Source organism: Fonsecaea pedrosoi, assembly GCF_000835455.1.
Source record: "Fonsecaea pedrosoi CBS 271.37 unplaced genomic scaffold supercont1.1, whole genome shotgun sequence".
NCBI classification, from domain to species: Eukaryota; Fungi; Ascomycota; class Eurotiomycetes; order Chaetothyriales; family Herpotrichiellaceae; genus Fonsecaea; species Fonsecaea pedrosoi.
In genome coordinates, this window is record NW_013550615.1 from 5,121,872 (window position 1) to 5,134,487 (window position 12,616).

The following is a 12,616-nucleotide window of genomic DNA, read 5'->3' on the forward strand; positions in this document are numbered from 1 at the left end:
AAGAAGCTGAGACCTCCATTATCGGCATACTCGATTGGATTTATCTACATGGCTGTGTGGTTTGACCATACCTATTGGGATCGGAGCAAGAAAACTGGGCCATACCAGCCCAGAGAGTCGTATTAACTTGAATCAGGCTATATCTAGCTAAGTAATAATTAGTGGGTAAGCCGTCCTGGTAGGGAAGGTAAACCAGCCTCGACCATGTGACAGTAATAATGCCTCGTCATATCGAATGATGAACAGCACGGAAGGGAACATTCTCAAAGTAGAACTTGGACCAATTTCTTCAAGAAGCCATAGTTCAGGCACTCATTCAGACATCTCGTATTGCAGACAAATCTGTGCCCAAGACATGCTAGCGTGAAGTACCTGCCCATTCTCTGACTGTCCCTGTGTTTTGTCAAACAACAAACCCCACGCCGCCTTGCCTTATTTGGCCCTGGCCCAATTATCCTCATATGCAAGTCCTTGTTCCGCTACCCCGGCCTTGGCCTGACTCGAGTCGGATCATTCTCCGGGGTATGTGGGGCATTCACCTGGAGGATGTTGACACGGATACCGACAGAAAAATCAGGAGGGCGGTAGCATTTGTCATGATTGAACCACATAAAGAATGACAGAGAAATGACAGAGTTCCGGTAATATGGTTGATGTTTGTCCGTTTGCAGACTAGTCAGGACTCGACTCGTAGATAGTTGGGCCAGAATGTTGGGTAGAGTCTTGTACGACATATGTATAGATATATTTGCCTGTTGGGCTAGGGATGGAGAGAATGTCGAACAATAATTCACCCGTTTTCGCTGTATACAACTTGAGCCCACTGGCTTTTTGGTCCCGTCATGGCTGATACAATCAGCGAATCTGAGGTACATCATCATCCTGACGATGGTCACCACCACCACCATGCTCTCCATCTTGCCAAACCTCGCGATCGACATGATGAGGAATATCAGGAGGACATCAGGATCGCAAACCTCCTAGCCAAGGAGGTGGAGGAGTTGCCACGAGAATACTTCACCAGCATTCCCTTGGTCGGCACCATGGTCTCAATGTCTCTGACCGTGGTCTCGTCGTATTTTGGCTTTGCCGTTCCTGCGTCGGTCCTGACATTCATCAATCTAGACATCGGTGCGTGAATTGCCTTGCTCATTCCCCGTTTGAACCTTTTCTGAAGATAGAGTCTGACACAAAGCCACAGGCCCGAGCACTGACATGAGCCTCTTTTCCATCGTATGGACATTGTGCAACGCCATCAGCTTGTTGATCACAGGACGTGTTTCGGATAAGTTTGGACGACGTAATTTTGTGCTCGGTGCTGGAGCACTCGCGATAATCGGAGGGATCGTGGCCTGCACGGCAAAGAATATGAACACCCTGATCGGGGCGAACGTGTGTCTCTCTTCTTCCCCGTTGTCACATTATTTGCTCTGACACGTCTTGATATCTACAGGTTATCATTGGTCTCGCATCTGGGGTTCATTCTTCGCAGAGCCTCTTTACTGGAGGTAAAGAATATCAACCCATTTGCGGCCTTGGCTCTGTTGAAAGATTTGCTGATCGACTCATCGATAGAGCTGTTACCTCACCGATATAAGTTTCTGGCCGTGTTCATGATGCTGATCCCCATGGTCACATCCACCGGATTGGCAGCATATATCGCTCGTGCACTTGTCGAGACGAGAAGCTGGCGCTGGATCTACTATATTTACCTTATCTTGGTTGGTGAGTGAAAAGGATACAGAGGCCAGAGCAGCATATGTCGAGTGGCTGATCGTCCTCTACCCCTACGCCTCTCGACCGCAGCTGCTCTTGAAAGGTGCCAGGCGAATACGATCTTCTGACCTCCTCTCGCACAGGCTCCGGTTGGATTATCCAGATCCTGGTCTACCACCCCCCGACCTTTGATCAACTCCACGGTGGTCATCGCTCTCGACGGCGAGAATTCAAGCGCATGGACCATTTTGGTCTCTTTCTGCTCGTTGCGGGCCTCACTCTATTCATCCTCGGAGTTTCCTGGGGCGGCAACCCTCAGCCGTGGACATCAGGGCGCATCCTCGGCCTACTAATTACTGGAGGAGTCACACTCATCATTTTCGTCATATACGAGGTATACACACCGAGCCCCAACCCGATTGTCGACATGACTCTGTTCAAAGATATACGAGGCTACGTTTGTCTGAACATTGTCTCCATGGCCGCGGGAGCCATGTACATCGCCCTGAATGTCATTTGGCCTCAACGTAAGTGGACAACATCTCGGCAATTACACTAGCAAATAAGAGCAAGTTCACTGGCTAACATCAAGACTTTTCGGGTCTGTTTTACAGAGGTCGTCCTGGTCTATGGCTCTGAGAATCGAGACTGGCAGACTTCGGCTTGGATGAGTGTACGACCGCCGCACACCACCCTTTCCATCTCTTTGTTTTGAGCTCCGGGAATCGTTCTTTCAAGCTGACCTTCACATAGACAGCAATAGGATGGGGAATCTGGGGTGGAATTATGATTCTATTTCCCTTGGTGTCCGTCATCAAGCATCTGCGCCGCCAGGTCTTGGTACTTCTCATATTCAGCCTCGCCTTTACCGCCGCCCTTTCTCAGGTCAACCGCTCTCAGAAGAGCCAGGCCATTGCGTTCGCATTTCTCACCGCATTCCCGATAGGATGGCTGGAAACAGGTACGACAATTATGGTCCAGCTTGATGCTCAGGACGCAGATGTTGGCATGGTCTATGGTATGTTTGTCTAACCGTCATGACTGTTCCTCGTCTTCATTAGCCTGACAAAATTCTTGTGCTCAGCTGTGCTATCCGGTCTGCGGTCGATTTCGGGCGCCGTCTTCACGGCCGTCTTCGTGGCGATCCTCAATTCCAAAGCCACCGCCAAGGTCGGTGCGTACGTGACGCGCGCCGCCCTCCAGGCCGGTCTCCCCCAGTCCTCGCTCGTGCAACTCTTTCAGGCGATTCAGACTCAGTCCGCCGAGGCACTGGCCAGCGTCCCGGGAATCACCATAGAGATACAAGTTGCTGTCGCTCGTGCCGCCGAAGATGCTTATGCCGACGCATTTGCCTACGTCTACTACGCCGCCCTGGCTGTCGGCGGCGTGGCCGTTCTCGCGGCGCTGTATATGAAGGACTACGACCGCTATATGACAGGTCACACACCTAAGCAGATTTATGGCCGAGGGGGGGTCAGGCCCGAGTTGACGGTCGACGTGGAAAAGAAGGATATTGGGGAAGATGTGAAGACGCATCACGTCGCATCACATGAAGAGGAAAGTGTGCGGCCAACTGAGTAGGATTCAAGGAGCTGGAGAGTGGCCTTGGATGCTGGAATGGGTGGCACAATCTTAGTATATTTGGGGGTACCATGGTGAGGGAATTTGCTCAACGAGATCCAGGTCTCTTAGACTGATCCGTGGCTAGACCTGGCTTGTACAACGGGAGGGAGGTCATCAGAGGGCCAAGATAACAGCTCTTGATCCTCTTGATCCTCTTGATCCTCTTGATCCCCAATTAGGTTTAGAACTTGCTTGAATCGTGTCAAGACCCATTTCTGACACGATTCTCGCCGCCCAGCAAAGCCCAATCCGAGTGATTGGCAGATCGAGCAGCTCGGCCACTTGAGGGGTAAACCGAGGGAAGACTAGTCGGACGCCGGAACGAGGAATTGATTGTTGATCCACGGGGTCCCCAGATTCTGCCGAAGAAACATCGTGGGGACTTTTTTTCTGGCCGATTCTCTGTTTGTTTGATTGCTTCCTCGCTTCCACACCATCTTGCCCCCCTCGTCTTGCTTGACTTTACCGATTCTCTTCTTTACTCGAAGCTCGTATATATATATATATATATCTCACGATTTGTCTCTGCATTCCAATCACGTAAGCCATCGTCTAACGAAAAGATGCCGAGGCGAAGAAAAGAAAACCAACCAGTCGAGGTGGAAGCGGCGGCGACATTCGAGGGATGGGATGACATGGATGAAGCCTCCAAAAGGTGGACAGCCCTTGCAACCAGTCAATTAATTCTTGGTCACCATTTCAGCGGTCACGACATGTACTGACCTGAGGTTATTTTTTTTTTACCATCTGCAGGAGAATCCGGAATCGTCTGTCCCAACGCCACTTTCGGGAGCGCAAGTCTCTGTACATCAAGAGCCTCGAGAAAGCATCCAAGGCGAGCACTCAGACGGAAAGCGCACGGAACAAGGCTCTGTCAAAGGAGCTCGCAGACCTGCGAACAGCCACGTTAAAGATGCGGGCGCAGATTTTGAAGCTATCATGTTCGCTACACGCCGTAGGCACCGAGGTCGGCAAGATCCTTCACGTCAAGGGGCTGGAAGACTCGGACTCTACTCCCGAGCTCCAAGACACCAATCCCATGTCGTCGCCATTGAGTAATCTAGCCTACGAAGAAGAAAGCTCCAGTCCCGGATGCTTGAACCCTGGCAACCTCTCGGACGAGTATGCAGAGTATCCAGAATTAACCGAGCTGAACCTGCAACCCCACCACACAGAGCATGACAACGAGCGTTTATCTCGGTCTGAAGCTTCCCAGAGAACAGACACAGGGCGTGAAACTCGCCCACCAGACGAAACGTCAAACGACAACGTTCCAGTATTGAACCCTTCTCCAAGCTCGGCAGATGACCTGCAGCCCGAAACCGGGACACACCAAGGGGAACAACACCCTTCTCATCACTTTGTCAATCATAACGGAAGTCTTCCCAATGCAACAGTGCAGGCGGCAAGCCCCGAGTGGGGTGTTGGTGACCCTAACAGCCTTGAATTCTACTCACAACCCATGGGACCTATAGGATTCCAAGTCTATGGCACGACCTTTGCCTCACCACGCGCAGCGACAAGGATGACATCTCCTGCCGCTGTTGGCGCCAGTGCCACGGCAAGTTTTGACACTGCTCAGCAGGTTGCCGGCCAGACATTGCATACGCATACCGCTGCGCCGGGTCACCCAGACCTCCCCGTCCATCAGAGAGCATCGCTGCAGCAAGCAGGACAGCACCAGGAGCATCAGCATCAGCAGCATGGTCCTGATCCGCTCCTCCAAAGTGTTCCTGGGCAGACCAACCTCAGCCTTCCTGCTGGCCACTTCCCACCATGGTTTGGCGGGGATTTATCCCCAAACAATCCTTCCTCTGCCTTTGCAAGACATATGGAGACTCTGGAGCTCCAAGTCCGCTGCCGGATCGATGCTGCCCCAGATGGATCGAGCAGGGAAAAGTAAGAGACTTCTCGATTTTCTTTCTTTTCTCCTCTCCCTTTCCCTCTTCCCTCCCTTTGAGAGGTGGAAGCGCAGTGTTGCTTGCAGAGTCAAGACTAATTCCCATCTTCCCAGGCTGATCCGCTCGTGCTCGACTATCATGTCTCTGTTTGTCCAAAATGCCTGGCCGTCGTCCTACTCGGTGTGGTTCAAGTCTCAAGTGCCTCAAATCATCGGACCGATCCTGCTGTGGCGCATCTGTCCCTCGTACGACACGTATAACCTGCTCGGGGCAAACTACAAACCAACCGAGCTACAACTTTCTGTCCCGCATTCGGCCGTGATCGACTGGGTTCCGTATTCGGAGCTGCGAGACAAGATCATCATGTACTACAACCAATCGGTGGTCCTGGACAGACTGCTGTGCGACATGATGAACTCGTACGTGATCGAGGTGCCGGACCTCGCTCAGATCCTGCCCCAGGCTCCACGCGGCCGGGCTTACTTTGGAATATGGAACATCTTCCGCGCCATCGACGTGGCCTTTGAAAACCAAAACAACAACAGCCGCCGCAGCAAGCCGGGCCGGTCGCCCGGTTCGGCGCCTGCCACGGCAGACTATGCTAACCAGTCGGCCGATGAGGGCATGCTCAATGTCGACGACGATCCGTGTGGTATATATGCCGAGTTTGCGCTGAGTGAGCACGCTGGCTCACCACCAGCCGGGGGTGTCTCCGGGAAGGAAGACGATTACGACTATGCCGCTGCCTCCTCATCATCGACCTCAGCTTCGCATTCGGGTGGTGGCAAACCGTTCAACCTCGTCGATATCTTCACGACCCCGGCATCGGTCCTCAAACTCTCACACGACATCCGTCTCTACGCGAGTCGATCGTGGCGGTTCGACCGCACCCTCTTCGACAAGTACCCCGAGCTCAAGTTTGACGGGTACGAGAATGTCGTGGCCCAAGGTCGCTCGTGCCGCATTCCCACAGCCCCCCCTGATGGGCCAATCGAAATGACGGAGCAGACGATGCAGATATACCAAAAGGCACTGGAGAGATCGGTATAGCTGGGGCAGAACACTACCGGGCAGTTCTAGAAAAGATTGTTGCACCAACAAGCTCGGAGTAAGAGTGTGTCTTAACGCACTGAGCGGCAGGGAAGATGGGTTTTGCACAAAAAGGACTCGATTAGGTACGCAATAAGTAGTGACAGAACGAGGCTCTAATGTCGCAGTATCTGACCCTGTACCTATTCAAAGTGGGCATTTAGGTAGTCTTTTTCATGTCCTTGTAAACTTAGTCACAACACAATTCAACTTTCTACGTGGATACCTGCAAAGTTGCAACGAAAATTAATGGATTGAACGGCGGCAACGATGACGGTGGCAAGAAATTTTACCCCGCTGGCTTTTCCAGAATATTGATGTCCACGATTTGCAGTAACGCACTCACATTGTCATGGACACGTGTGGATCACGCCATTCATGGTTGTATTTTGTTGCGTAATTTTCCTTTAGGACAGTTAGCACAGGGTACTTGACTTACACGAACAATGACACTTCTGGCTGCGGAACATCAACATCAAATACACAGCATCCACACCCCGTGCCACCGTCCCAGGGGTGAAGAAATATCTTTCTCCACTCCAGGATTCAGAGACCAGTATTGCCAAGAACGATAGACTGATATCCCGAACAAGTTAGTCACGTACCTTGCTGAGATTAAGCGTGATTGGGCAAGGCCTCTGTGGGGCCAAGTCAAGTAGGTTTTCAAAACTGATGACAAACGAAAGTGTTGACACATAACGAGGTCGAAACCCCTTCCCTGGTGGAAGAGAATCCACATGGGGCCCTGGACTTTCTGGCAGTCACGGCGATGACAATGTATATTATATCAATGAAGACCCACATCTAATCTGGGTCTCGGTTTTTTTGGTTACCCGTCGATTTACTCGCAAGTTTGAAACGTGGTTCGTACGGTACCAGCCCCTCGCAGAGGAGGTGATGATCAGGTTTGATCTCCCCCAGGACTTCCAATGTTCTCCTTTGTCATTTATATCCTTTGTACGAGGTATGACTAGGTCAATCGGGATCTTCCCACGCAAGAGCAGCGGTCGCGGATACATCCTGTGTCAACCCCGACTTGGTCCATCCTCTATTTCTCATTTGTACAATACCTTGTCTTGACAACAACAGTCTCTCTAGTCTGTGGAATTTGACTAGAGTTGAGAGGTGTTTTGATTATTAGACCAGATATCCAGCAACTCACAAAATCCCATTTGACCATTTCACCCGAACATTGATTTTGAGTTCTTAGGTTTTGTTCTCGATCCTATTGTTTAGGAATCCTGCTATACGACTTCTCAAATGGCGTCAACATCTCTCGCCAACAGAGCCTACATCGTCACCGGCGCCGCATCGGGCATTGGGTTGGCCACGGTACACAAACTCCTGGCCCGCTCGGCGACAGTGCACCTCCTCGACCGCGCAGCGTCGTTCCCCGAGTCAATCGACGCGACAGCAAAGCGAAACACCGCGTCCGGGGCCAAGGTGTTCTCGTATCCATCGGTTGACGTCTCCTCCCGCCCCTCAGTCAGCCAGACGTTTCAGACCATTCTGTCGCGCACGCCACAGATTGACGGCCTGGTCAACTCGGCAGGGATCTGTCCGTCGAGCGGCGGGATCCTCGAGAACGACGAGACCTTTCACAAAACCATCGACGTCAACCTCACGGGCACTTGGAACGTCGGCACCGAGCTCCTGCGCTACATTCTGGCCAAGAAGCCAAAGAATGGAGAGAAGTCTGCCTACCCGTGGAAATGGGTGCCGGGCCACAGCGGCGCCTGTTCGGTCGTCAACATCGGAAGCAGCGCCTCCTACTACGGCTTCCAAACTCTGGGTGCCTACGTGGCCAGCAAGCACGCGGTGCTAGGCCTGACGCGGACCTGGGCATTGGATTTCGCGCCCCACGGTGTACGCGTCAACCTCGTAGCGCCTGGTGGCGTACGGACGCCGCTGTCTCAGGCGCAGTTCGACGACGCAGAGCGAGGCGATATGAGCAGGGAGGTGTATCCGCTGATTCCCCTGAAGAGGTTCGGTGAGCCCGAGGAACTGGCCGACGCCATTGTCTTTCTGCTCAGTGATCAGTCCAGCTACATTACCGGTCAGATTCTCAAGGTGAACGGGGGGTGGCCATAGAGAAAATGAAAGTATTGAATCAGATTATTATGTCGTTCTTCCTCCAAACATCCTGAGAGTTGGTCACATGAGGTCACGTGTTGGCCCGTTCACCGCCCTCACTTCTACACTGTGTAACAACCATCGGTATCCCTCATCCCAACGCGTCTCCTAATCTCCGCCAGACTGTAGCCAGATTATTGATTGCCCAAATCCCATGGAAACAGACAACTCCCCATGCCCAGATAAAGACCCTCAACCGCAATCTTCGTCAAATCCCCACAACTTTGAGTCTCTCCTTCTCGAGCGCTTCAACCAGAAGGACAGGAAAATCCGCTTCTTGAGCTACGCGGGCGGAGGAGGCGCCGGCCACGTGTTTAAAGTACGTATTGCTGACAAGCAATATGTCTTGAAGATTGTAAGTCGATGTCATTGAGGAAACCCCCTTTAACCCTTCGGATACCTTCTAAATCTCGCATAAAGTTCAAGTTCGACCATCCAGAGTTGAACGTCTCCCGACTCCGGGGAACGAACCGAAGATACCTCCTCGACCCTTTCTTCATCGAATGCCGCGCAAACGGCTCGCTGATCCAACAAGGCCTCAACGGCCAGATCACTCCATTCTGCTACGGTTGGGTAAAGATCCCAGCGAGAGCAGAAATCTATTTATCTCGGAAGTTTGAAATCCATCCTTTAACGTGGAACAGACCTCCTTCAGCGGCCGACCAAGATATGCCAGGTATTCTGTTTGAGTGGATCGATGGGCACCCACTCTGGCGGGTCCGACTAAGTCGAGATATTGCAGATCAAATACGCGCAAAGCTCAAGGCCTTGCATAGCGCCCGAGTCGCGCACGGGGACCTCCGCGCATCGAATATCTTGGTTCAGACTCTAGAGTCTAAAGTCTACCTCATCGACTTGAGCGCGTCAATCACACATCCACACATTCGATTCTCCCTGGAGAAAATGCAAGAGAACCAGCGAGATGAAGCGCAGGGCCTGGAAACTGGACTAGCTCTACTTTCCCAGATTCCTGTCAACAAAAATCTCAGCGTTGCGAACTTGTCTTCTTCAGACGAAGTGTCTCTGGAAAGGCTCTTCGCTGAATCAGAGTATATCAAACATCTCTGGGTCCCGCCGCAACCAACTTGCTGGTAACCCCTGACTGTTGAACCAGGTTCTGCTGTCTGTGACTTCTGAGTTGATGGTGCATGAGTATCTTCTAGCTTCTTGCGCCCTATTTTTCTCCTCTTCCTCATCCTGGCTCCTTCTATCTTCTCCTCCCTTCTCTTTCTCCTCCTGCTTCGAAGTAATACGAGATTCTACAACGAGTGAGCCAGTTTTCGACTTGTCTGTGCGTAATGATAGACCCCCGCTCCCGGCTCGCATGAGAGACCATTTTTTTAAGGCGCTCGTTCTTCTTGGTTACCTAGGCGTAGTCTAGGTGTATCTAAGCGCAACGGAGCTGAAGTCAAGCTAAGCCTGATTAGGCATCCTCTCAAGTGAAGGGGCTCATGTTATAGTTGAAGTTTTGTTTCGATCCAGGTTTGGTTCCATTATAGCCAAAAATGTACAAGGTTTCTTTCCAACAACGCTCGCTCGCTCGATCCCTCACGCTCAAAAGAAACAGAAAGATGTCGAGCTTGTACTGTACAACACTGCTAGTAAATTGCTCCATCCCAATGAAATCAATGCCCTTACCCGCAACCGAGGAAGACGGTTCAACTCTGCTGTCCGGTCTGCGCCAACCGCCTTTTCCTGCCCCGGGCGATCAACGCCTTGTTCGCCCACCGGCCCAGCCAGCGAACCATGACGTCCCTCATCAATAACAAAAACACCACCACCGACACGGGCGTGGCAATGACCCAGAAGAACGCGTCGCTATGCTCCGTCACACCCGGGAAAGTCGCAAAGTTCTGTCCAAAATATCCAGTCAAGAACGTCAGAGGAAGAAAAAAGCATGTCACAATGGTGAGCTGTTTCATAGATTCGTTTTGATACGCCGACACGGTGTTGAAGATCAAGTCGACAAGATTGTCAGCGTTGCGGCGCATCTGGTCGTAGCTATCCTGGATCAGGAGAGCATGGTCCTCTACGTCTCCCAGGTAGGTGACCGTGAGCGGAGAAATCTCGACGCTGCTCACTATTAGGGGAGCACTGGAGTGTTTGCGGAGATTATTGCTTTGGGTATGATAAAGCGGAGCCTTGTTCATAGGGTCGATGTTTTGTTGGTCGAGAGCCGCCGGACTGGCGATACGCGAATGAGTTATCATCGTAGGCTGGGCACTGGTCTTGTGATCCTTCAGCGCACCGATGAGCTGAACTACCGGAGCAATGGCGTTGCGGAGGATCGCGATTTCCGAGGTCAAGATGTACAAGGTGGAAGATTGATGAATGTCCGGGTCGGTGAGAACGTCGAGCTCCAAATCTCCGATTGCGTCTTGATATGCCGTTGTTACGGGAAGAGCCAGGTCGATAATCGCGTCAAGGATGGCTTGACAGAGCATACTGGCATCAGAGCACTGACGGAGAATTGTGCCAGGAGACTGTAACCGGCGGATGATAGGTGTCTGTACATCGTGCGCAGAGTACTCAAAGAAGGAGATGACGGTGTTGTCGGCGCAAAGAAAAATGGAAACTTGTTCCATGGAGACTCCAATACCCTTATGTCCAAGGACAGCGTGGCGCTCCATGTACTCGATTCGGTCTTGGTTTGGGCCGGCATGGTAGCGTTGCATGGTGCGAATGGTCCTGGGTGCCCATGGCGTTTCCGCTTTGCTCGAGTGTCTAAAACTGTTCGAGGGCTGGATTCCGTCTCCTATGATATCTGGAGATCTAAGAGTCTCTTTCTTCTTCTCCTTCCGCAGGGGCTTTTGCAGATCCTCAATCAAAGACCGGATGGCACCCTTCCGCTTCCGCTGCCGTTGCCTTCGCTGGCGTTCGGTGATGATCCTTGTCCGAAATTCGGACTCGGCATCAACAGATTCCAAGTCCTCCTTGTCGTCGACTTCCGAATCGTAGTCGAGTTCGTTGTCCTCGATGTTGATGAGCTTCTGCAAGGGAAGGATCATGTAGGTATGGTCACTGTACCAGTCGACCTTTGTGCGATTTTTGGTATTGAACAAATCCTCAATAGCCAGCCGGTGAAGATGCTTGTGGTTTCCCAGTACTCGAATCACGTCCCAAGATAGCCCATTGACATTGATCCACCGTACATCAGCCCATTCTGGAGCGCCTTTCTGAAGGAATTCTTCAATGTTGTCATTGTCCAAATCTGTCGTAGAAACCGCCTCGTTGCTGAAATCCACCACCGTAATCTCACACCGTTGGTTCAATCTCTCCATTTGCGCAGCATCGGCAGGTGTTGCGGCACCCAGACTGTACGGAGGAGCAGGGTCGCTGGTGTCTATGCCCGGCTCCTGCCCAGGAGTCCATCCTGTAGTTCTGCCCATTTCGCCTGCGCCGTACAAAACATTGGTCTCTGCTCGACCCCTCCTCCGCAGAGACCTGACCGAGTATTTGGAGACCCCGGTCTCGCTGCGATGAAGGTTCGGCGAATGCGGTGCGCCCTCTCCATCGTGGTGATGGTGTTCCGTGTTATCCCGGATGCGGATATGTTGCGGGTGATTTTCCACGACCGTGTTCTGAGCTTCCAGGTCGTGCTCGTGACGCCCGCGGTGGCCATGTTCTCGGGAGTGGCGGGCTAAGGAGGTTTCGGATTCACCGACAGACTCGAGGGACGTGCGCTTCGAGGAAACCACGACATGGGCAGGATGGGTCACCATTTTGAGGTACGGGTGGAAAATTCCCAAGAGCGGGACATTTGGTAGAATACAAGAGAAAGGTTCAGCATCGACACAAGTAGGGAGACGAGGGTGAGATCAAAGGGGTGAAATTGAGCGACAAGGTCATAAAGCGCAGTGCTGAAGGATCAGCTGAAAAGAAACGCCGCCCCAGAATAAAATTCCCATACCGCGATGGATGGAGAGAGGCGCCGTTAGGTGGAGGGGAACTTGTGGTAACAGGGGACGAGGCCAATGGCACCAATGACATGTCGAACGCGCCCCCATGGTCTAAGCTTTTAGGCGGTGCAGGCTATCCCTCAGGGGCGCATGTGGTTCCAAGTGCTGCAGGTTGCGCCTCCAATGGGCAGATCTAGGCCGTTCTGAGTGGGCACCAACAATGACGTTCTTATCTAGGTCGCTGACCTGGTCACA

The 12,616-nt window shown here is 52.2% G+C and overlaps 5 protein-coding genes across 5 annotated transcripts; 4 read left to right on the plus strand and 1 right to left on the minus strand.

The window, feature by feature from the left end:
- Nucleotides 1-842: 842 nt before the first annotated feature.
- Nucleotides 843-3,297, plus strand: Z517_01873 (uncharacterized protein; the record flags this gene model as incomplete). Its single annotated transcript, XM_013434829.1, has 8 exons — nt 843-1,131; nt 1,202-1,392; nt 1,454-1,508; nt 1,576-1,725; nt 1,860-2,243; nt 2,331-2,389; nt 2,470-2,734; nt 2,801-3,297. 8 exons carry the CDS (start codon nt 843-845, stop codon nt 3,295-3,297), a joined length of 1,890 nt encoding a protein of 629 aa, XP_013290283.1.
- Nucleotides 3,298-3,902: 605 nt separating this feature from the next.
- Z517_01874 (uncharacterized protein) lies at nt 3,903-6,290 on the plus strand (the record flags this gene model as incomplete). Its single annotated transcript, XM_013434830.1, has 3 exons — nt 3,903-3,994; nt 4,093-5,238; nt 5,354-6,290. 3 exons carry the CDS (start codon nt 3,903-3,905, stop codon nt 6,288-6,290), a joined length of 2,175 nt encoding a protein of 724 aa, XP_013290284.1.
- Nucleotides 6,291-7,589: 1,299 nt separating this feature from the next.
- Z517_01875 (uncharacterized protein) lies at nt 7,590-8,420 on the plus strand (the record flags this gene model as incomplete). Its single annotated transcript, XM_013434831.1, has 1 exon — nt 7,590-8,420. One exon carries the CDS (start codon nt 7,590-7,592, stop codon nt 8,418-8,420), a length of 831 nt encoding a protein of 276 aa, XP_013290285.1.
- A 196-nt stretch (nt 8,421-8,616) lies between these two features.
- Z517_01876 (uncharacterized protein) lies at nt 8,617-9,557 on the plus strand (the record flags this gene model as incomplete). The annotated part of the gene is made up of 2 exons (XM_013434832.1): nt 8,617-8,817; nt 8,883-9,557. The coding sequence occupies 2 exons, from the start codon at nt 8,617-8,619 to the stop codon at nt 9,555-9,557; spliced, it is 876 nt and encodes a 291-aa protein (XP_013290286.1).
- A 563-nt stretch (nt 9,558-10,120) lies between these two features.
- Nucleotides 10,121-12,184, minus strand: Z517_01877 (uncharacterized protein; the record flags this gene model as incomplete). Its single annotated transcript, XM_013434833.1, has 1 exon — nt 10,121-12,184. One exon carries the CDS (start codon nt 12,182-12,184, stop codon nt 10,121-10,123), a length of 2,064 nt encoding a protein of 687 aa, XP_013290287.1.
- Between the last annotated feature and the right edge of the window lie 432 nt (nt 12,185-12,616).